This window comes from Mus musculus, chromosome 4 (assembly GCF_000001635.26).
Source record: "Mus musculus strain C57BL/6J chromosome 4, GRCm38.p6 C57BL/6J".
NCBI classification, from domain to species: domain Eukaryota; kingdom Metazoa; phylum Chordata; class Mammalia; order Rodentia; family Muridae; genus Mus; species Mus musculus.
This window is the reverse complement of record NC_000070.6, coordinates 155,519,925-155,544,195: the sequence shown is the minus strand read 5'-3', so window position 1 is coordinate 155,544,195 and position 24,271 is coordinate 155,519,925. Positions and strand designations below refer to the sequence as shown.

Here is a 24,271-nt window from a genome sequence, read left to right as displayed (position 1 = left end):
CCCCTAGAAGAGTAATTTAAATACTACTGATCAAAATTTACAGGAAGCCATGCCTGTATGGATTTTGCCTTTTTTTTTTCTTTCCCCTTCAAGACAGGGCTTCTCTGTATAGTCTCGGCTATCCTGGAACTCACTTTGTAGACCAGGCTGGCCTCGATCTCAGAAATCCTCCTGCCTCTACCTCCTCCCGAGTGCTGGGATTAAAGGCGTGCGCCACCACTCCCAGCCTGGATTTGGCCACTTTTAAGTTCATATATTTGAGAAAGAAGAGATCTAAAACTGGTGGCTTATGCTTCCAGCTAAAGCCAGAATATTAAGAAGCAAGCATTCCTGAAGTAGTTATAAACACTGGCAATGTAACTTAAGAAGCACCAAAGGATGCAATCCTACCTGACCCTAAGGGTTAAAACACAAAACTGCCATGTTCTTCATGACAGTTAATTATGAACAATCCTTTGCTTACATGCGAAGAGTGTTTTACCTATCACTGCGGGACAGGATAGATAGAAAATACTATGAGACTTTCTTCCTTGGAAAGGCAATGTGTCCTAAATGGTGTTGTATGAATTCCAAAAATATGCACCCAACATTTTAATGCTGGTTACATTCAAAAGGTGAATGGACCACAGACTCTCTTCGGCCTCCTCTAAAAAAGCACTGGTCAGTGAGCACAAACAGATATGGCTGTGCATATGGACACTTGCTTAGACTAGGAGAATTCCTGTGCTAATGTCCAAGCATGGAAGGCAGTTTAAAAACAGGACTGAAACATCAATTCGTTGATAAACAAGAATGGCTGAAGCAGCTGGGAATTCGAAAACTGGCTAAAAAACCAGTTTCCATGTTTCTTAAAGATGAAGGCATATTGGCCCTGGTTTGGCTTCACTTTCAGAAAATTTCTGGCCGTTACTTTCACTTTTACTTGAACCAATAATCAACAGATCACAAGAGCAGTATACATCCCAGTTAGCAGCTTACACCACTGGAACATGAGATGTGTACCTGTGTGTCCCGCCAGCTCACGACTCACACGCACATTCCCTTCACGAGTTTTCAGGTTGTAAATGGAGCAGATGTTATCCAGGCCACCACAGGCCACATAATTCCCAGAAGGAGCGTATGCGCAGGTCATGACCCAAGAGGAGCGCAGAGGGATGGCATGAACCTAAATAACAAGAATACAGACAGGAAACACTATTAAGTTCAAGAAAATATGACTACAGCTGGGTGTATAGTTTATGTTGTAGCCCCAGCACTCAGGAGGCAAAGGTAGGTGAATCTCTGAATTTGAGGCCAGCCAGGGCTCCATAGTAAAACTGTCTCAAAAACAAACAAAACAAAACAAAACCAAACCAAACCAAACCAAACCAAACCAAACCAAACCAAACCAAACCAAACCAAACCAAAAAACCCTAATGAGTAGATAGGTGTGATGGCATACGTCAGTGAATCTAGGAGTTGGAAAGCTAAGAGAAAGAAAAAGAGGGCTTTTTGTCGTGTCTGTCTTTTTTGGTTCTGAGACTTGAACTCAAAAGTCTTGTCCAGTAGGGTGTATATCACCAGCCCCGATGGCAAGTTTGAGGATATTTTGAGCTATACATAATGGAAAACTATCTCAAAGAAAACACAAATTATATTTGCATTTTAATGATTTAAGGAGTGATGTTAATAGGATTTGAAAAGATTTACTTTCCCCTTTAATTTATCATGGCTATGAGCTTAAAAAAAAACAAAGACAAGCACATAAAAAACAGCCAGGCATGGTGATTCATGCCGATCCCAGCAATAAAGAAGCTGAGGCAGAACTCATTCATATTCATTCTCTCTGACACTCACATGCAATAACCTAACTGCACACTGGTAACACAGTTAGTCTTGCTGTTTAGATAGAGCAGTTAACATTCTGTAATCTTGGCATGTATTTACTAATTTTGAGGGAAAATACAACTGTCCAATTTTTTTTCCTTAATTGATGACAGCATTAAAACTTGTCTTGAGATTTAATTTCATGTTATCTGTAGGAACATTTGATTAACTGTTGATTAACTGAGTACAGAGCCTGGAAAGCTAAAGGAGGGAGGGCTCTGGGTTCCCCTTTAACTGACACACAGAAGGCTGCAAACCACTACGCAGACGCTGGGGATAAAACTCAAGACGTTCTGGAAAAATCAGGCAGTGACTGAGCGATCTTTCCAGCCCTGCACCTTTTCGTTCGTTTTTGCAGGCAGGGTTTCTAGAGCTCTGGCTGTCTTGGAACTCACTTTATAGACAGGGTGGCCCCCTAACTCACAGAGATCTACCTGCCTCTGCCTCCCAACTTCTGAGATTAAAGTCGTGTATCACCACGCCTGGCTCGGCTCCCCGTACTTTATGCGCATGTGTGCTTGTGCACACGGAGGCTGAGGCTGACACGGGCCCTCCCCTGACTGCTCTCCACCTTCTTCTGTGAGACAGTGTTCCTCAGGACTGTCTAGAGCTCGTCTGTAGGTCTAGATAACCAGATTGCTTTGTGGATTCCTTGTCTCTGTCTTCCAAATGCTAGAATTATAGACTGGCCACTGCAACCACTCAGAATTTAAATGTATTCTTTTTTGTTTGTTTGTTTGTTTTTTTAAATTTTTTTTTAATTTTTTTTTTTTATTTATATGTAAGTACACTGTAGCTATCCTCAGATACTCCAGAAGAGGCCATCAGATTTCATTACGGATGGTTGTGAGCCACCATATGGTTGCTGGGATTTGAACTCAGAACCTTCAGAAGAGCAGTCGGCGCTCTTAACCACTGAGCCATCCCGCCAGCCCCGTTTGTTTGGTTTTTTGTGAATACTATTTTTTAGAGACAAGGTCTCATGTAGTTCAGGCTGGTTTCACTTTATTATGTGGGTAAGCATAATCTTTAATGCTTGAGGCTCTTGCTTACATTCTCAAATGATAGATTATGAGCATGTACCACCATACCCAGTGTAATTTATTTCAATATAAGAGAAGTGGAAATTTAATTCAGAGATTTGTACCTATGAGGCAAACATTCTACCTAGTATCTCTGTCTTCTCCTTTCCCCTATCTAGCCATGGCAGGTTTGCCCTCTGGGTTTATTCGATCATCCTACCTTAGCCTCCTGAGTTACTAGAATCACAGACTTTTACCAATCTGTTGGGTTACATTGGTTTTTTATCTTTTGTGGTTCTGGGAATCAAATCCAGGGAATTATGCCCAGTAGACAAGTATTCTACCACTGAGCTACATTCCCAATCCTCCACTAAACATTAAAAAGTATAGTGCATCTTAGATTATCTCTTGTTACTACAAAACAAACTACTAACTAAATGGAATCTGCATTTCAGTATTCTAGTAATAAATTAGGAAAGTTTCCAGTCAAAACTAGGAGTGGAGTGTAGCTCTTGTGCAAGGACAAGGAAGCACTCAGCTCCTATCTACATGCCAAGACAGGAACCACAGCACAACTGTATGCCAAGCTTAATGGGTCAGCAACACAAGCTCTTCTATCGCCCTCCGAGGTCATCATTGCTCCATCAACAGACTGTCACTGTTCCAGGGAGGGTCTTGCACTGCCCACCTTGTTTGTGGTATAACTGTCCCAGATGATGAGTTTTCCATCCTGAGAGGCGCTGACAAGGAGCCTGGAGAAAAGATAAAGGAAAAGAAAAAACAGAAACAAAAAATCTTGGTGACCAACTAGAGCTTTAAAGCTACATTCGCTTAAAATATAATACACTTAATAATAAGAAAGAGGATCTCAATGCTCGAGCAATGGAATACCATGAGTGTCAGATAACAACTCAGCCCTGGGGACACCTGGATGACCAGACTCCCCAGCTCTTCTCTTATCACCCGAGAGATGGTACTGATCTGACCTGCTTCTGACGGGTTTCTTTTTTATTCCAAGTTAAATTAGATACACAGAGACATGAGACATGTCAAATATTTAGGACACAGTTTTGTTCATACTGACAGCAAGAAAGCTTGAATATTATGGGAAAAGCTTGAAACACTACCCACTCAGGAACCATTTTAATCCATTTTAAACACCTGCCCTGTTTTTATTTATATTGGGGGTGGGGTGGGATAGGACAGAAGCTAGAGTCCTCTAAGGAAGAAGGAGCCTCAGCTGAGAAAATATCTCCATCTTATTGGCACATAGGTAAACCTATGGGTATGTCCTTGATTAATAATTGATGTGAGCATGGCCAGTTTACTGTGGGCAGTGTCGTCTTTGGGCATGTAGTCCTGGATGGCAGGCTAAGTAAGCCCTAAAGAGAAAGCTAGTAAGCGGTATTCCTCTGCGGTCTTTGCTGATTTCCTTTCATGATAGACTACAACTATAAACTCAAACAAAATCTTCTTCAAGTTGCTCTTGCTCAGTGTTTAATCACACCAGTAGAAATCAAACTAGAACACAACCATGAGCTCCAATGGTAGCATACGTTGTAACTCATAAATGTGGGATGTGGAGAAACCATAAATCAGACAGAGAGAGGGGAAGGGGAGGGAGAGGGAGAGGGGGAGAGAGAGTGTGTGTGAGTGTTAGTTCAAGGTCACTATGTAACAAGTTTAAGGCCCAGACTCTATCCCTCAAAATTAAAAGAAAAAACGAACTCTCAAACTTCCCAGACAGAGATAAATTAGAATACCTGTCTCTATAAAACTGTGTGGTAGTGAGATGATAAATGACATCAGAATTGCACATGGTTGGGCAAAAGAGGCCACCAATTATAGTGAATTATGAATTGCTCATGACTCTGTCCTAGTTTGGAACCTGCAGTTCTCTGCATTGTAGACTGAGGCAGGATATACTGCATAAGGCAAGCATGACCAACAAGCAAAGGAATCTCAGTTATCTGGGAAGGAACTGAGTGAGAGCAATTCTGGGAAGCACCATTACTCAGACACAATGTGCTCTTAAGGAAGGGTGAGAGGCTCTCCCAGGTCTACCATGTGATAGTGACATACAGGTTTTAACTTCAAATTGTAATCAAAATATATACATTCTAGGTATTTCAGCCACAAGTATATTTGGGCATATTTGAACTTCTGAAGCTCATCAAAGACTTGAGGTAAAACTCAACCACGCCATTTTGAGCCCTCTGACACTTTTAATCAGACCATGCTTGTATGACTGACTCACTTGCCTTTTTGAGACAGGGTTCCTCTATTATGTAGCTTTGACTGTCCTGGAACTTATTATGTAGACCGGGATGACCTCAAACTCACAGAGGTCTACTTGTCTCTGCCTCCAAAGTGCTTGCATTAAAGCTGTACTACATCATACCCTGCCAAGCTATGTTCTGATATGTAAATTTCCTTTATAAAGAACAACATATATATGTGACAAGAAATAAAATCCTTTTCCATCCTTAGTCACAAAATTTATCACAGAACTAGGCACAGACATCCAGTTTCTTTTCAGCTACAACTTTTATTTCTTTTTCAGTTCTAGAGATTGAATTCACAGTAAATTGTACTTCACCAATTAATTGCACCTCAGTCCTCTGGAAAAATTTTTTCTTTATGAGGTTCTAGGGACTAAACTCTGGAGCCTTGAGAATACAGGGAACTCAACTACGACCTAGTATTTCCAACTCCTCAGACGATTCTTTTACTTTCCTTGGAGATAGGGTACTGTGTAGCCAAGGCTAACAGTCACTCAAAGTCTTTCCAGCTCCCCATCTATTGCAGTTCAGTCATTATACCCAAGGTCCTTTCAACCATTTCTATAGGACAGACAGTATGAGGCCCCTCTGCTGCTCTATTTCTGCTTGGTCTTTTTGACTCTGAGCAAGGGTATCAAGAGACATCTTTAGTAGCTCATCCTCTGATTTAAGAAGTCACCTTCAGAGAGCTCAATAATTGCTAACTCAGTGAGGAATTAAGACAATGCTAAGCTGTTAGCTGATCCTCCAGAAGGTGAAAGAAGACACGCCTTTCTAATCTCAGGTCATGTAACTTGGAGGAATCAACACGGTTCATTGTCTAAAGCTTTTCATATTCTGTCCTCAAACAGAGATAGAAACTGAGAACTAGCCAAATTAGCTGCCTAGAACAAAAGGAGGCACTCATAGCCCAACCCCACATACTCTTCAGTTTACTCAGAGGAAGACCAGCCAAAGAGACTACTTCATCAGGCTCTGTAGAGAGGGGATTAAAAACCCCACAGACCTGGAAAAGCACTACTGGAATAGTATTACAAGTTAAATTTTAGGGCTAAAGAGAAGGCTCAGGTAAAGGTGCCTATCAAACAAGCCCTTCCATTAAATCTAATCCCGGGATCTTGCAACCATTTAATTCCAGCAGCATTCAGGAGGTAGAGGCAGGAGGATCTCTGAGTTTGAGGCCAGCCCTATCTACACAATTCCTGAATAGCCAAGGATGCACAGGGAAACATTTCCTGAAAGACCCCCCCCCAAAAAAAAACCAATTAACCAACCAATTGGTCCCAGGAACCCACATAGAAGTAGAACTGATTCCTTGGTCATAATGCCCTGACCTCCACATGCCTACCCCCGCCACTCCTCCACACACCCCCACAAAGCTGAATTTTAGTGTGTGTGTGTGTGTGTGTGTGTGTGTTCCTATTCAGAAGTCAAAGGAAGCAGACGGTTTCCCTGTTCTAGACTCTCTGCCTTATTCCTCTCAAGCAGTCTCACAATGAACCGGAAGCTCATCATTTTTCCGCTAGGGCCAGTGATCCCAATAATTCTTTTACCTCGACCAGACTGAAGCAGTGGGGTTCTAAGTATCTGGCCATGATCAGTTTTACATGTGTCCTAGAGATCGAAACCTAGGTCTTCAAGTTTGTGCTACGTGGTTGGTCTAAAACGCACTATGTAGACCAGGTTGCCCTTGATCTCATGGAGATCTACCTGCCTCTGTCTCCCAAGTACTGTGATTAAAGACATTTGCAACCACACCAAGCTCAATAACAACCCTTTACTATTAGAGCAAAAAATATGAAAATGATGTAAGGGGGTAGAGGGGTATGCATACCCACAACAACTCCTTAAACAGCTATTTTAGATTTTAAAATGCAACCACTGACTAGCCAGAAAGTATGCTCATCTAAAGCAATCCCTAAATAATGCTTTGCAAGGTTTATTTGTTTTTCTTTTTTTAAAGATTTATTTATTTATTATATGTAAGTACACTGTAGCTGTCTTCAGACACCCCAGAAGAGGGCGTCAGATCTCGTTACGGATGGTTGTGAGCCACCATGTGGTTGCTGGGATTTGAACTCCGGACCTTTGGAAGAGCAGTCGGGTGCTCTTACCCACTGAGCAATCTCACAAGCCCCTGGTTTATTTGCTTTTTAAGACAGGGTTTCGTGTAGCCCAAGCTGTCCTAGAACTTGCTATATTGCTTTAATTCCAAGGGCTGTAGTTTAAAAAAAAAAAAAAAAAAGTGCCACCATTGTTTGTCCATTTTCTAACTTTGCTTAGGTTTTTTTTGAATGATCTTTATTTTTAATTGACAGTAACTATGGACTGTAAGTTGTTTAATGTTTATATTACAGAATATAAACTAAGTGAATTAACACAGTCATTATCTCACATTTTTAGGACCATATGGTAACTATTCTTGGACTAGAGGTGCACCTTAGTGGTACACCAATTGCTTGCAGTCATGAGACCCTAGGTTCAATGTCCGGCACTGAAAAAACAATCAATCAATAAATCTACAAATCTGCACTTAACAATTCTGACAGCAACAATAGAATACATCCATGATCTATCTAACTGAAGCTGCAGCAAGAACACAATGCCCCGCCCCCTTTTTCTTTTTTGATGGGACTGTTTCCATTATTAAACAGCCTCAGATAGCGCTCATTTGCACAAGCAATTGTATGGGACCCTGCAGAGAACTAAAGATAGAATCTTTTGTTCTAGCTATTTACACCCTACAGCAGATAATTTCACAAAGAGAAAGCTAAGCAGAAATGAAAACTGACTCAGAAGAAAAGGATGCTGAGATTCCTTTAGGTCTGGAAGGAGAACACAAACCATGTCGCACTTTATTTCGTTATGAGTGGAAAAGTCAGGAGAGACTCAGTCCAATAAAGGGTAGTTATCAAAGTATAAAAGAAAGGAACCCCCAAATGGTAGTATCTCTTTAAATGATACACCAGTAGATGGCAGGCAGGGCCATGTGGAAGGATGATAAGGATAGCCATTCGTTCATTTTCCATAAGGCTTCCCAGTGAGGGTGAAGAGACCACTGAAGTCTACATTTAGTTTTTGGGACCACAGTCTGCTGTTGTAAACTCAGTACCTTTTACCTTCCATTGCCCAACTCTTAAAACACAGCCCACAGAGTAGCCAAGACAACAGAGACCCAACAGCTAAAAGGTATAGGGTGAAGAAAAGCAGGTGCTGCTATGCAAGGGACAGCAGTGCAGTCAGCCAGCTAAACGGAAATCTGAGTATGACCTGTGAACATGAGACCTGGATACAGATAACTGGTACCACAAACTTCCTACCCCACCCCATCCTACTGGTTTTGAGATGGATTTCATTGTAGCCTTGGCTAGCCTGGAACTCAATATGTAAATCAGGCTGGCCTTTAAACTCACAAAGATTTGTCTGCTTCTGTCTCCTGAGTACAGAGATTCAAAGTGTGCTATCACACCCACACCAATTCAACTTTCTAACCATTACCTTTTAGAAATCCAGCAGATAGGCAACATTTCAAGTACTGCTTTAGGAAGGCCCCATTCATACCTTGAGTCTGTGCCCCAGTGCATGGCATAAATCTTTGCCAGATGCCCCCTCAGTGTTCTCCTGGTCCGCATTTGGATTCTTCCCACTGGATCAATATTGTTTGTGATCTTAAAAAATAAAATTAGTGAAGATTAATTTTAGCAAATAGACTCTTGGTTTGCGTTCTGTGGGCTCTGTAATATAATATCAACCAAGAACCAAAAATATATTAAATGGAAAATCCTATATTTATGTGAGAGAATATTTTTGGCATGCAGAAGCCCTAGGAGACCAGAAGATTTATAGACAGTTGTGAACCACTACAGAGTGCTGGAAACAGAATCCCAGTCCTCTAGAAGAGCAGCAAGTGCTCTAAACTGCTGAGCCATCTCTCCAGCAGCCAATTCATAAACTTTAAATTGCACATTGCTTCCCCCCCCCTTTTTCCCCCACAAGACAGGGTTTCTCTGTATAGCCCTGGCTGTCCTGGAACTCACTCTATAGACCAGGCTGGCCTCGAACTCAGAAATCCGCCTGCCTCTGCCTCCCAAGTGCTGGGATTAAAGGAGTGCGCCACCACTGCCCGGCTGCACATTGCTCCCTTAAGTAGCACTATTAACTATCCACTCTGTAGTGCCTGGGTCCTAACTCCCTTGTCCAGTGAGTCCATGCTTTAAGTATACAGCATGTTTATCAGCAATACACCACAACCACTATGCTTTTTACATGGCTCAGTACCTCGCTTCTTCTTATCAAGGATATAGGCACTGTCATCCCCTGTCGCACCAGTACATGCAGTAAGATATTTTAAGATCATCTGATATCACATGTAACTACCATTTCATAGAATAGCTACCATTTTATTACTGCTTTATTAAATTATTAGTTATCTCCACCTTTACCTAACATACTCACTTTACCACTGCCATGGATACACAGGGAAAATAAATCTATGTCTATTAGGTCTGAGGATCAGGCCATTGATTACCCAAGAGTAGGTGTGAGTATAGGTGTGTGTGTGTTGCTAGTTTTTATTGTTAACTAGACACACAGTTACCTGAGAAGAGAGAACTTCAATTAAACACTGCCTAGATCAGATTCCTCTGTGGGCCTATGTATGGAGCACTGTCTGGATTGCTAATAGATGTAGGAGGGTCCAGCCTACACTGAACAAGACAACTTCTAAACAGATTAGATTATCTTTGGCTGTTTGAGAAAGCAACCAGTAAGCAATTTTCCTCTATGGTTCCTGCCCTGATTTTCCAATGATATATTATTACCTAGAAGTATAAACCGATATAAATGCTTTCCTCCCTTAGAGTTTGAAGTGTTTCTCACAGCAGTAGATACACTACAGCAGGAGCTGGATGCCCACGGTTTAACTGTATTTACTTGGGCAGGACAGCGGCACATGCTCACAGAGGTCAGAGAACCACCTCTGAATCTCCTTCTACCCTGTGAGCTCTGGGATGGAACTCGGGTTGTCAAGCCTGGTAGCAGTCATCTCATCAGCCCGGTACATGTTTTAAAATCAGTTTGATTAAATTGTTGGGTCAAACGGTAGAGCTATCACTCCCATTTTAGGAACCAGTGGTTCCTGTCCTCTCTGCCCATCAGCAAAGCAACCTCCAAATGAAAAGCCCTGACAGTGGCCCTACAACCTCACCTCACAAAAGGGCTCACCCCACATGATACAAGCCCGTGGCAGACTGCGCATTACGGACAGCTGAAAGGTGGAATTATTCCTTACCTGAGAAAGAGTCGCATCGGCACACGCTTTACGAGCATCCTATGAAATAACAAATGGAAATTAGTTTTATTCCATACTTTTAACTTTACGACATTCCTTACCAAAGTTTCAAGAAGCCTCTACAAACTGTCTTGTTCCTTAATTCTTCTCTAATAGTCCCAAGTCCACTGCCACTTTTGAGTTGTTCAGGCCAAAACAGACACAAGTCACAACACCTAAACCTAACTAAGACATGCAGACCCCATAGAACTCTGGACAGGCCCGGGAGAAACTACACTGGGAGCTGGTACAGCAGTGAGCAGCCTGGAAGCCAAGGCTGACTCCCCACAGCCAACACACACCTGCTCTGTCTTTCCCAGGTTATATGGGAGCACAAGGGGTTGCATGAAAGAACAGGCTGAAAACCAACTAGCTATTCAGGCCAACAGCTTCTCTTTGAGAATGCATTATGCAAGGACTTTATTTTTAAGCCAAACAATGATTAAATCTAAGTTCTATGAATAGACCAAGGAATCTAAAATTGTTAATAAAATTTCAATAAGACTGGTAACAAAACAGCAATCTTTTCTATTTATAAAACATACCAATGTAGCTAAGACCTACAAAACAATATACTATAGTAATTTTTCTTTAATTTTTACCATATTAATTAAAGTGTTTTCACTTATAAGTAAAATAAATATTGACATACTTTTAGTTGATGACTCACCCTGCTGGCCTGAGAATGACTGATTGATTTATGATTGAGAGGGTCCCTTATACCTGGCTGGCCTAAAACTTAATGTTGATTAGGATGGCCTCAACCTTATACATATTGACCTGTCTCTGCCTCCCCAAGTGACAGGATTAAAGAACTGTGCCACCGTGCCCAGCTACAATAATTTTTCTTTCTTTCTTTTCTTTTTTTTCCTTCCTTTCTTCCTTTCCTTTCCCTCCCTCCCTCCCTCCCTCCCTTTCTTGCTTGTTCAAGACAGGGTTTCTCTGTGTAGCCCAGGCTGGCCCCAAACTCAGAGATCTGTTTGCCTCTGCCTCCAGAATGCTGGGATTAAAACCTCCACCCCCGGGCTGGAGAGATGGCTCAGTGGTTAAGAGCACTGACTGCTCTTCCAAAGGTCCAGAGTTCAAATCCCAGCAACCACATGGTGGCTCACAACCATCCATAATGAGATCTGATGCCCTCTTCTGGTGTGTCTGAAGACAGCTACAGTGTACTTACATATAATAAATAATAAATAAATCTTTAAAAAAAAAAAAACTCCACCCCCACCCCCGCTTTACAATGATTTCTTGATGGATTCATGTAGACTGATCTATTTAATCAATCATTCTGTCCTGTTTGGTTTGAGTACAGAAGAGGCTGGCCCGTATCATGCAGCACTGTTGTCTCACAGTGAAATTGGAAAGTCTGGGCCCACCCTCAGCTCTGGGTCGCTACATTCTGGTCCATGTGTGCAATGGTCTATCAGAGTAGTAAGTTCAGTTCCTCTGTATTTAAGGCGTGTGTGCTTTAATTAAACATCTACTTGAGAGCCTGTTTCCTTGGGATCAACAAAAGAATGACAAGCTTCTTTTTTTGTTTTTCCTTTTTTCCCCCAGGGGAAGTTCACATAAAAAACAAATCAAAGGGCCAGACAACACTTCTTACAGTTAACTGCCATTTCTTGTGTGATTCACTGTGTAAGCAAACTGGTCTTAAAGTTACTATGCGGCTAAGGATGACCTTGAACTCCTGATCCTCTGCCTCGGCCCCCGAGTTTGAGAAGCTGTGTATGTGTATAAACACACCAGCTAGAAGCCTTTTGTTGATTTTTAATAATTGAAAGTATATTGACTGTATAGGTGGTGGTGGCACACAGCTTTTATTCCAGTACGTACTCAAGTGGCAGAGGCAGGTGGATCTCTGAGTTTGAAGTCAGTCTGGTCTACAGAGCAAGTTCCAAGATAGCCAGGCATACACAGAGAAACCCTGTGTTGGTGTTAGTGGGGGGACAGGGGAGAACAAAACACCCACAAACGCTTTGTTGGTAAAAATCCAAACAAACAAACAAACCCAAGAGTGTGACTGATGTGTATCAGTGTGCTTGCTACAGAGTATGGAGGTCATGGGGCAACTTTGTAGAGACAGTACTCTCTCCTTCCACCTTAACGTGGACTCTAGAAATGGAACTCAGGTTTTCAGGCTTACACTGTTGGGTGGCAAGAACCTTTACTTCATTGATTAACTCATCTGCTATTTCTGATTTTGTGTTTGTTTTGAGATAGGGTCTTTATATAATTCTATCTTGGAACTTGTTAAGTAGACCAGGCCGGCCTAGAATTCACAGAGATCCACTTAACTCTGCCTCCTGACTGCTAAGATTAAAAGTGCTCGCCGTCTCACCCAATCCTGGAACTCACTTTGTAGACCAGGCTGGCCTCGAACTCAAAAATCCTCCTGCCTCTGCCTCCCGAGTGCTTGGATTAAAGGCGTACACCACCAGGCCCGGATTCCTGCTTCTGATTTTAAGACAGGTTCTTGATTGGTAGTTTAGGCTGGCCTTCAAAGTGAAGATAATCCTCGTATTTTCCCTGTAACTTTGGGGACCACACTGCTAGGAAAGCACTAGACTACTACTGAGTTATGCCATCCTTCCAGCCCTTGTACTAAGTTCTTTAGCAAGCATGTATTTAGTAGGCAATTAGTAAAGAACATTTTACATTTTTCCTCCCTTATATCAGAAAAAAAAGTTTTTTGTTTTTGTTTTTAAATTTATGTGTATGCAGGTACCTATTGAAACCAAAAGACAGGCAGTCTTGGATTCTCTGGAGCTACAGTTATAAGCAGTGCTGGGATTAAACTTAACCACTTAAGTATCTAACTCCAGAATTTTACTTTTTTAAAGAGTATTCCTTGCCAGGTAAGGTAGCACACAGCTTTAGTCTCCAAAGTAAACTGGGGAGGCAGAGGCAAGCAGTTTGAGGCCAGTAGTCTACATATCAAGTTGCAGGGCAGCCAAGGCTACATAGTGAGACCATGTCTCAAAAACAAACAAAAGTCTTCCCTTCCCATTTAGAGACTCAATGGCCTTCACATCTCCTCACCAATCGACTCTAAAATTAGTGCAGTGCTGAGAGGCAAGGCCAAACCCATGGAGCCATTTGTGAAGATGATGCTCATCATGAAGGTTGAAACAAAGTGGCCCTATAAGGAACAGTCAAATTGGTGCTGTCCACAACAGAGGTCTTGGGGGGGTCACCAACTATCTGTGCATGTCAGACACAGTGAGAGAGAACTGTAGAATGCCCTTATAGGGAGGCATGAGCTGAACTTTAAAACCAAAACAAAACTGAAATGTAAGTACTGTAAACTATCTCAGTAAGAATCTATTGACTGAAATAATACTTTACATGGGACTAGATGAAACTTAAGATTTCATATTACTAATATATATTAACATAACATCATATGTTAAACATAACACTTTATGTTGCCCAGTTGGCCTCAAACTTGATATGTCACTGAAGCTGGCCTTGAACTCTGACCCTCCTGTTTTTACCTCTTGAATGCTATAATTACAGGGGCACTATTTGGATGCAGAAAGGCGGGTGGGTACTAGGGACTAGAGAGTATGTAAACCTGCTTATCAAAATATTGCATGACATTTATCTTTGATTTACTATCTCTCTTTATCTGGGCTGGAGAGATGGCTCAGCAGTTAAGAGCACCAACTGCTCTTCCAAAGGTCCTGAGTTCAAATCCCAGCAACCACATGGTAGCTCACAACCATCTGTAACAAAAATCTAATGCCCTCTTCTTGAGAGTCTTAAGACAGCTACAGTGTTCACACATATAATAAACAAACAAACAAATCTTTTTTAAAAATCTCTTTATCTACTGCTAAATGATTTGAGTCTCAGCAGCTACACAGCTACAACCATATGGCTTAGTAAATCCGCTAGTTTTTCTGAGTATTTCTTTTTCTCCTTTCTATCTGTTCTAAGTATGCTTTCTTCAACACTTGGGCTTTCTTATCCTTTCCCTAAATCTTCCCTCCATGCTGTGCAGTTGATCTCCATGTTGGCTTAATTTAAAACAGCATAGCCATCTCCACCCTGCTCCCGTTTTAAAAACTGAAATCACACCAAGCAGTGTGATTTCATCATTGGGAGACAGAGGAAGGGTATTTCTATGGGTTTGAAGGCAGCCTGGTCTACAAAGTGAGTTCCAGGACAGTCACAGGGTCACACAGGGAAACTGTCTTGAAAAACCAGGAAGTTCAAACCACAAAAGCCAGGCGTGGTGGCTTTAGTCACCTTTAGTCTCCAGCACTGGTCTATATAGTGAGTTCTCGGACTGCCACAGCTACATAGTGAGACCTTGTCTGAAAACTCCTCTGTCATTTCTATACTCTTAATTTTCAGAACTTTGGGACAAAGAAATAAAAATCTCAAAAGCATATGGCCCATGCGCAGGCCTCAAACCTTCAATACTCCTTCAGTATTCAGACTTGATAGCATTACAGACATGCCCTATTGTACCTGACTTTAAACTTTTATTTTGTGTGTGTTTATGTGTGGGATATGAAAGTATCTGCAGAGGCCAGAAGAAGGTGTCAAATTCCTTGGAGTTAAGAGTTACATAAGATTGTGAGCCTCTTGATCTGGGCACTGGGAACCTAATGGAGTCCTTCGAAAGTGTAGTAAGGGCTGTTAATTGTTGAGACACCTCTCCAGTCTGTTGTTACCTTTTGAGAGATGGTCTCGTGGTGAGCCTTGAGCTCACTATGTAGCTGATCATGACTTTGAACTCTTATCGCTCTGCTTCTTCCTCCTAAATGCAGTGATTAAAATGCTCAGCCCCTGGCTTTAAGTTGGCTTTAAGTTTTTAAGTCATGCAAAAGTTTAGGGAAAGTCAGGCATGCTACACAATCCCAGCTACAAGGGAGACTGACACATGGGATCATTTGAACTCAAATTTTGACATCATCTTAGTACCATAGTAAAACCCAACTTGATGCCCCACTTCCAAAAATCCTAACCCTAAAAAGATTTTAGGCAAGGGCTAGGTATAGTTCAGTGCTATAAACTTGCCTGGCACATGAAATTATTAACTTTACAGAAACTGACACACGGAGGAACAGCGTAGACACCAATGTCCAGTGAGGTGCTTACAGCAGAGGATATTTTGTTTTATCTCTGCTCTAAAACTTATGCAGTTCTGGTATGTTTTCTTAAATTCAAGCAAAAGTTGGCTAAAATGATGCTGGCAATTCTCCACCTAGTCCTCCTGGCAGCCTGAGAACACAACTGACAAGTTAAAGACATGTGAACCATTCTAAAGGCTTAGTGAGACGCTCAAGGACAGACAGCCATATCCTTACAGACAAGAACATGAAAATCAGAGGAAGCTATTTCAAATATACAAATCCTTACACAAACGAAAAACTGGGATTTTCTTGTTAAGTCTTAAGTCATTTTTTCCATGCTCTTAGATCAAGTCTAAGAAAAACAAAAAACAAACAAACAAACAAAAAACCCCACATACTTATCTCTGTATAATGTTGCATTCAAGGCCAGTCTGGTCTACACTGAGTTTCAGGACAAAGTTACATAGTAAGAACCTGTCTCAAGTAACAAAACTAAAATACAAACCCCAAAACCAAAAAACTCACATTTGCCTGGGATGTGTGGGCTCTTAGCTCCATTTCTAACACTAGTCCCCAGCACAGAAAGAACAACTCAGAATACATGGAATTATCTTCCATTTAGTTTTGTACCCAGGTAGACAAGTCTGCTCTCTATGGTGGCCTAAGAGCTGTTACATACATTCCAATGGTCTTCCTGGAGCACAAACCATTGCGAAACTATGAAAAATAAGACAGAGACATCTAAAATGCCACTTTACGGATCCCTTCATTTAAAGTATCTATTTCTGCTCTCAGTTTAGTAGCCGTGCTCTTCAGAGCTGCTTCAGAACTGACACAGCGGCCACAGTGGCCACACAGAGGGTCCAAAACCTAGTTCCCTGGGAGGAAGACGTTCAAAAGCTTTGGTAAGTATTACAGACATGGGCCATGTACATTCAAGCAACAACTTGTAGCTAATAAGAAAACAAAATTTCTGAAACAACATAAGTTATTCAGATATATAACTAGCATATAATAGATCAATTTCATCTCACTCTGTTATCCACACACAATAGATATGTTTCTGATATGAAACATATCAAACCCGCATGACTACATACTCTAATTTGGTTCTTCAGTTGCTCGGCCTCCTGCCGCAGCTGGTCAAGTTCACTCATCTTCACGTCTCAGTGCTTTCCACACTTCAGAATCCAAGCTCTGCAACAGAAACATGGCAAGAAATGCATAAGATACGGTATGATTAACTGAAAACGTCACAGCTACAATCACACAATGCAGAGACCTTTTCTGCAGCACTCATCAGAACTTTTGAAACTCTATCTAGAACTGGATTAAAAACACAATCTTCACTTTTATTAACTGTACTAATATACTGCTGAAAATATTGTGGTGGACTGAAAAAGAAAATTAATGCCAATAGAGGTGGTGCATTCCACTACTTAGGTGGCCAAGAAGGAAGATCTTAATTTCAATGCCAATCTGTACCACAGAGACCCAATCTCCAATCAATCAATCAATCAATCAATCAATATTAAAACAGCACAGGTCCTTCTCATGGAAAGATTCTGAGTCTCTCAGAAATCAAGAACAGGGTCTGGAGAGATTGCTTAGTGGTTAAGAACGCTGACTGCTCTTCCGAAGGTCCTGAGTTCAAATCCCAGCAACCACATGGTGGCTCACAGCCATCCGTAATGAGATCCGATGCCCTCTTCTGGGGTGTCTGAAGGCAGCTACAGTACTTACATGTAATAATAAATAAATAAATCTTTAAAAAATAATAAAAGAAAGAAATCAAGAAGAAGAACAACAACAGCAAACACAGACATCCAGAATAGCTACCACACAGAGAAACCAGGAGTAATTTCTTTAAGAAACAGGACTGAGGTAATCTGGAAAACCAGTACTTTGAAGCTATGGCAGTTATCATGAGCCGAAAGACAAAGGGACATTCAAAAGTCTTCTATTTCTCCCCAGACTCTATGCTGAGGAGTCCCAGGAAGCTCAGAAATACCTTCTAGATATGGGCTTGAATAAGGCTGTCAAAGCTGCAAAGCCATACACAGTCATATAAAACATCCCCATTGTCAGAGACAACTGAGATGATCCTGTTATAAAAATGACTTTCAATGGAGTATGCAAAAGTCGAGTTGGTACAGTGCTTGCCTCACATGCATGAAGCTCTGGATTTGAGTCCAGCCCCGAGACAAATGAGGTGTGGTGGTGTGCATATCTATAATCCCAGCACTTGGAAAATAACCAAGAGTCATCTTTTAAGGCCATCTTTGACTACATAACTTGAGGCCAGCCTAGGATATGACTGTTTCAAAACTAGATTGTTAAACAAACAAACAAACCTGACCTCCTGGGTTGGAGATATAGTTCAGCTAGTAGACTGATTACCTACAATGTATGAATTCCCACATGAGGTGTTGCTAACCTATAATTCCACTCAGGATGTGGAAGCAAAAAGTTCAATGTCATCTTCAGCTACACAGTAGTCTAAGGCCAGTCTGTGCTCCATGAGACACTGCCTCAGAAAATAAAATACCTCAGAGTGTAGAGCATGCCTTAAATAAAATACCTCAGAGTGTAGAGCCTGCCTTTAACCCGAGCCAGCAGCTGGGAAGCAGGAAAGGGAGGATCCGAACTCAAGGCCAGCCCGACCTATGCACCAGTCCAGTCCAGCCAAGACCGCAGAGATCCTGTCTCAAAAGCCCAATCCAAAATAAACAACAGCACAAAAAGACTTCACTTCCCAGAGGAAGCTGTACATAGAAATGCCTGTGTGCCTGCCTGAACTTATTTCTGTGGCCTATGCTGGCCTCGAACTAATAGCAAATCTCCTGCCTCAGACTCTTTAAGTGTTAGAACAGCAGGCCTCATCTACCACTGTACCTGGGGCACACAGGCTACAATTCTGACCTGATGTTGGTTATTAAATCAATTATAAATGTGATTATAACACCATAATATTGAAGGTGAAACAACTTAATACCAATATAATTTATGCAAGAATCTTAGTTCCCCATGCAAATTACACAGAATATGAGTGTTTTTGACACACACACATACAGATTCCCTGGAATCTGAGTCATATGGTTTGTTAGCTGTCATGTAGGCATTGAGAATGAAACTAGGGTCCTCTGGAAGGGCACCAAGTGCATTTAACTACTGAATCATCTTCCAGCACTCCCCACACAATCTTCAAAAATTTTGTGTAATAATTAAAGAGGTTCAAAATGGTGTGGGCAGATACACATGGATTCTTGGGTTCAATGACAAATTAATCTAGTTGAAATGAAAACCTCTAGTGGTTTTTAACCTTCCTAATGCTGCTACCCTTTAATATAGTTCCTCATGTGGTGGTGACTCCCAACTATAAAATTATTTATGTTGCTACTCATGATTGTAACTTTGCCTCTGTGCGATCCATAATATAAATGTCTGTTTTCCAGTGGTCTTAGGCCACCCCTGTGAAAGTCATTCAACTCCCAAAAAGGGTCATGACCCACGGGTTGAGAACCACTGCTCTGGTTCAGTAAGACCCTGTGTTGACAAGTGAGGTCAACTAATAAAATAATGATCAGCCTCCATACATACATAGATGAATATACCTGCATAAACATGTAAATACATACATAAACATATACATACATACATACATGAGCATACCTACAGAAACATAAAACACACACGCACACACAAATTTTGTAATAATAATAATAAAGTTAGGTATGATAGCATACCCATAATCTCAGAATTTGGGATATGCAGAGGCAGAAAGATTCCTTTTGAGTCTAAGACCTCTCGGGCAATATAGTGGGCTCCAGATCTCTTAGGATTGTGTATCAAGATCAACTTTTTGTCAAAAGTCAAAGTTAAAAAATACCAAATGCTTAACTAACCAATATTAATTTCTTTTCCTTGCCCCCCACCACCACCCAAGAGAGGGTTATACTGTGTGGCCCTAGCTGTTCTGGAACTTGCTTTGTAGACTGGGCTGGCTTCACACCGAGCTCTGCCTGCTGTGTCCTGAGATCACTGTTAGAGTAAGACACATCTACAATAAATCAGCTGGATGACCCCAGAACTGTTCACGTTCCTTACTTCTCTATTCTACAGTTCCACACTATATGCTCATGGTGACAGAATCCCTTCCAACTAAGTGTCTTTGCTGCTGGCAGAACAAAAAGAAGGGTCGACTTACTAAGTACTTAACATGGGGGGGGGGGCACGGGCAACCAAGGCCTACAAGGTAAAGCTGTGCACTGAAAGAGGGCTTCCATGTTCCTAGACCAGCTGCTGCTGCTGCTCACTTGAAAAGCAGGGTATACATCAAGACGGCTTCTAAAAGATTGCTGACCACAATGATACTCTCATTTTCTGTTGATGCTCCTTATCCTGCTTGTCTTTTTTTTTAAATATTTATTTATTTATTTATTTATTTATGGTATGTATGTTGAGTGTCTGTCTGTATGTATAGCTGCATGCCAGAAGAGAGCATCAGATCCCACCAGTATAGATGGTTGTGAGCCACTGTGTGGTTGCTGGGAATTGAACTCAGAGCCTCTGGAAAAGTGCTGAGCCATCTCTCCAGTCACGTTCCTGCCTTTCTTAAGACAGTGTCTTGCTAAGCAGTACAGTATATACTAAAACTTCCCTTGGCACCTACTCTGACCTTACTCCCTCCCCTTCCCCAGGGCTAGTATTACAGGTTATATCCACCATCTCTGGTTCTTGAGTGGATCCTGATTCACCAAGGGAGACACCTTGGGCCTCCCTGGTACCTGGCATGACTTTTGCAGGAGAAGACTGAGCCATTCTCTTTAGAACACAAAACCTAAGATCTAAAATTTAGGAATATTCATTCCTATATGGCAGAATAAAATCCCAAATGAATAAAAACACAGAAAGATACTCTGCCATTTTTGTCTCGCATGAGTTTGACTTGTTTTTACCTTACAAAGGGTCAAAGAAGAAACCCTCTTACTAGTTTAACAGAGTCAAGATCACCACCTTTCAGCACTCCTTACTTGACTGAAAGGAACTCTGGCTATAAAGACCTTCCATCCAATCCAGCATTAACGTAAGAAAAAGTAGCAACCAAAGTCCTGAGGTACCTGATTTAGTCTAATCAACAAGCAGCAGTTGAGCAGGACATAAACACTAAAGCTCTTACATCATGAGACCGAATACAACTATGCTGAACCAGTGTTGTATAAACAGGGGATCTTTCTGAGCTGCTTCAAAAACTCCTCAGGCATGGCAGCCACCAACCTTACCCAAAGTTATCTCAATAGCCCATCAGTTCTATTCCTCACTAGGTTTCTGGTAAATACATTTTTCTACTTTTAAGCAATATTACCTGGATGACTGTCACATATTTTTCTTGTATATGAAGAAAGCATTCAATCAAAAGAATGATTTCCAGGTTCTGTGGGTTAAGTCCCTGCTATGCAAGCCTGGGGACCCTAGTTCACCCCCTAGAACCCACCCATGTAAAGGAGGGAGGAGAAAACTGCGCCTGAGTCACCCTCTGCCTCCCACACAGCAGGATTTTTTTTTTAACAACTTTTTGTTTGTTTGTTTTTGGTTTTTTCCAAGACAGGGTTTCTTTGTATAGCCCTGGTTATCCTGAAACTTGCTTTATAGACCAGGCTGGCCTCGTGTACTACTACCACTGCTGGGCAGAAAACGATCTTTAAAGTAATTTTCTTCTATCATTTTACCTATTTAATTGTGTATGGGTATGTACCACAACACATATTCCAAGGACAGAGGATAACCTGAAATAGCTGGTTCTCTCCTGCCATGCAACATCACAGCGAGTGCCTTTACCTGCTGTCCCAATATTACCTTCTCACAGTCTGAGTGAAGTGCAGCACACAACTGAAGAGTCTGCCATAATACTGTTTACACAACTTTAGCAATTAGAAACACGTCTTACTTACGTTTCGTCTCCTCTGCCTTTCTCTTTAGTGTCGTTAGTCCTTTGACCCTTCTGGAAACCCCACCATCCGGTCTGCCTGCCTGGGCAGCTCTCCTCCTCCAGAGCCTCCCAGGTAAGCTCTGGCTGTGCTGAGGTAGCACTTTCCAGCCTAATCCACTAAGACAGCACCTGCTGAGGCTCACGACTGCCCATGACCCACATCTGCCGTCAGCTTTAAATTAGAGCTGCTGTTCAGGAAATTTAAATGATGTAAGAACATGGGACTAAAGATGTGACAAACAAGTTGGTGTGATCTCCTGGAAGTAACATGCTATATCTTTAAATAAAATGTCAGCACGATTAGAACAGTTCACGTGATGGTATGAGATATAAAGCCCCCAACTTTGTGACAAAGGCATCAGCAGCACAGCGCTCCTCTGGTCAAGACCCTGTGAAGGAGCCAGGACAGGCACAGCAGTGACCTCAGGACCCCATTATCTCACACAGTTACTGACGATACTTGGGCTGCAAGCCTGCCACTGATGAAAAGGAGAAATACGAGCCATCAAGATGGCTTCGCCAGAAGGTATCTGCTGTCAAACCCAGAGCCTGACTTGATTGCCCAGGAGAATGAACTCCTTCAGGTTGTCCTCTGATTTCTCTGTGTGCACACATACAAAAAATAAACTAGAATTTAAAATTTAATGGTGCATGTCTTGAAAAATAATTTCAATTTCTCCAACATACAAATAGGGCCTCACTAAATCACTTTTCACTCTGGTCTGAAAAAAATATTATTTATTTATGAAGCTGGGTAGAGATGTACATGTCTTTAACCTGAAACTCTGCCTTGAAAAACAAAGAAACAAACATCATCTATATCACATAGTGAGATAATCAGTCTGATACGCCCTCATCCCATAAGCCTCTCAGTGATGTACTACTGAAGTGATATACTACTGAAGTGATATACTACTGAAGTGATGTACTACTGAAGTGATATACTACTGAAGTGATATACTACTGAAGTGATATACTACTGAAGTGATATACTACTGAAGTGTTCCCTTCAACAGTACAACTCCAAGGTTAATGCCTGACATCTGAGAAGTCACATTGACAAAGAACACTATTGTCCTAGTTTGAGATGCTATTTTCTTTTTTCTTTCTTTTTTCCTTTGGTTTTTTGAGACAGGGTCTCACTGTATAGCTCTAGATATCCCAGAACTCTCCTTCTGTAGACCATGCTAGCCTAGAGGATTCACAGATATCTGCCTACCTCTGCCTCCTAAGTTCTGGGACTAAATGTATCCACCAGTCACTACCACCAAGCTTTCAGATGCTATTTCCAAAGACAAGAATTTCTAAAAGATTTAAAGTTATGATCGTGGCTGGGAATAGTAGGTCAATGCTTTATATCCTAGAACTCGGGAGGCAAAAATAGTTGGATCTCTGTGAGTCTAAGGCCAGCCTGGTCTATATAGTGAGTTTCAGGCTAGACAGGACTGCAAAATGAAAAACTGTCTCAATGTGAAAGGGAGGGAGGGAGGGAGGAAGAAGGAAGGTGTAAGATTAGACCAACTCTATAAAGCCAAACCCAAGCAAACAAGTGTGCTGAGGGGCTATATAAGAAGCAACTGCTAACATTTTAAAGTGTGATAATAGTACCGTTTACGATTATATTTAAAGGAACAAAAAAGTATTTAAGAAAAGTCTCCTTGGGGGCTGGTGAGATGACTCTGGGTAAGAGCACTGACTGCTCTTCCAAAAGTCCTGAGTTCAAATCCCAGCAACCACATAGTGGCTCACAACTACCTGTAATGAGATCTGATGCCCTCTTCTGGTGCGCCTGACTGAAGTCAACTACAGTGTACTTATGGATAATAATAAATAAACCTTTGGGCCAGAGGGAGCAGGGGTCCTAAAATTCAATTCCCAACAACCACATGAAGGCTCATAACCATCTACAGCTACAGTGTACCCACATATATAAAATAAATTAATTAATTTTTAAAAAGCCTCCTCAAAACGAGCAAAAGGTAGAGAAATGGATAGGGACGTATATAAGAAGTTCAGCTATGAGCTAGTGTTGAATTTATTTGTAAATAGTTCCCTAAATAATTAACATTTTCAAATTCGGTGAGGTGGGACACACTTCTAATCTAAGCACTCAAAAACCTAAGCAGGGGCTGGTGAGATGGCTCAGTGGGTAAGAGCACCCGACTGCTCTTCCAAAGGTCAGAAGTTCAAATCCCAGCAACCACATGGTGGCTCACAACCATCCATAACAAGATCTGACTCCCTCTTCTGGAGTGTCTGAGGACAGCTACAGTGCACTTACATATAATAAATAAATAAATCAATCTTTAAAAAAAAAACAAACAAACAAACAAACAAACCTAAGCAGGAGGACTGTGAGAACTGGGTCAACCTGGGCTACATATTAATGTCCTGTCTCAAATTTCTTTCCTGCCATCCCACCCCCAAATTATTTGTCGACTTTGAATCTTGATTCCTGACTGAAAATCCAAATGTAAGAAAACAAACAAACAAAAACAAAAGAAAAAAAATTCAGCTGTATATACGTTTTTAGAAGGGAAAAATCAGACAGAAAACAGAAGAAAACTATTGTTTTCCCGCTAGATATCCTACCAGATTTGAACTCCTAACTTGTTATTCATTGGGGCGGGGGGGGGGGGGGAGGCAAGATTTGGGGGTTTGCTTTAAAACCACTTCAAGAGAGTAAAGAAGGATTA

The 24,271-nt window shown here is 41.4% G+C and overlaps 1 protein-coding gene across 4 annotated transcripts in view; it reads right to left on the bottom strand.

Annotated features, from left to right (window-relative positions):
- Gnb1 (guanine nucleotide binding protein (G protein), beta 1) overlaps positions 1-24,271 on the bottom strand; it is a 67,970-nt gene that overhangs the window by 15,074 nt on the left and 28,625 nt on the right. For all 4 annotated transcript variants that reach the window (XM_017319977.2, NM_008142.4, NM_001160016.1 and 1 more), the window contains 5 exons: positions 16,687-16,783; positions 10,461-10,499; positions 8,732-8,838; positions 3,577-3,640; positions 1,003-1,165 (listed from right to left, as the gene is read on the bottom strand). In XM_017319977.2, the coding sequence (XP_017175466.1) occupies positions 1,003-1,165; positions 3,577-3,640; positions 8,732-8,838; positions 10,461-10,499; positions 16,687-16,743 (430 nt within the window). In that variant the 5' untranslated portion in view covers positions 16,744-16,783. The remainder of the gene's footprint in view (positions 1-1,002; positions 1,166-3,576; positions 3,641-8,731; positions 8,839-10,460; positions 10,500-16,686; positions 16,784-24,271) is intronic.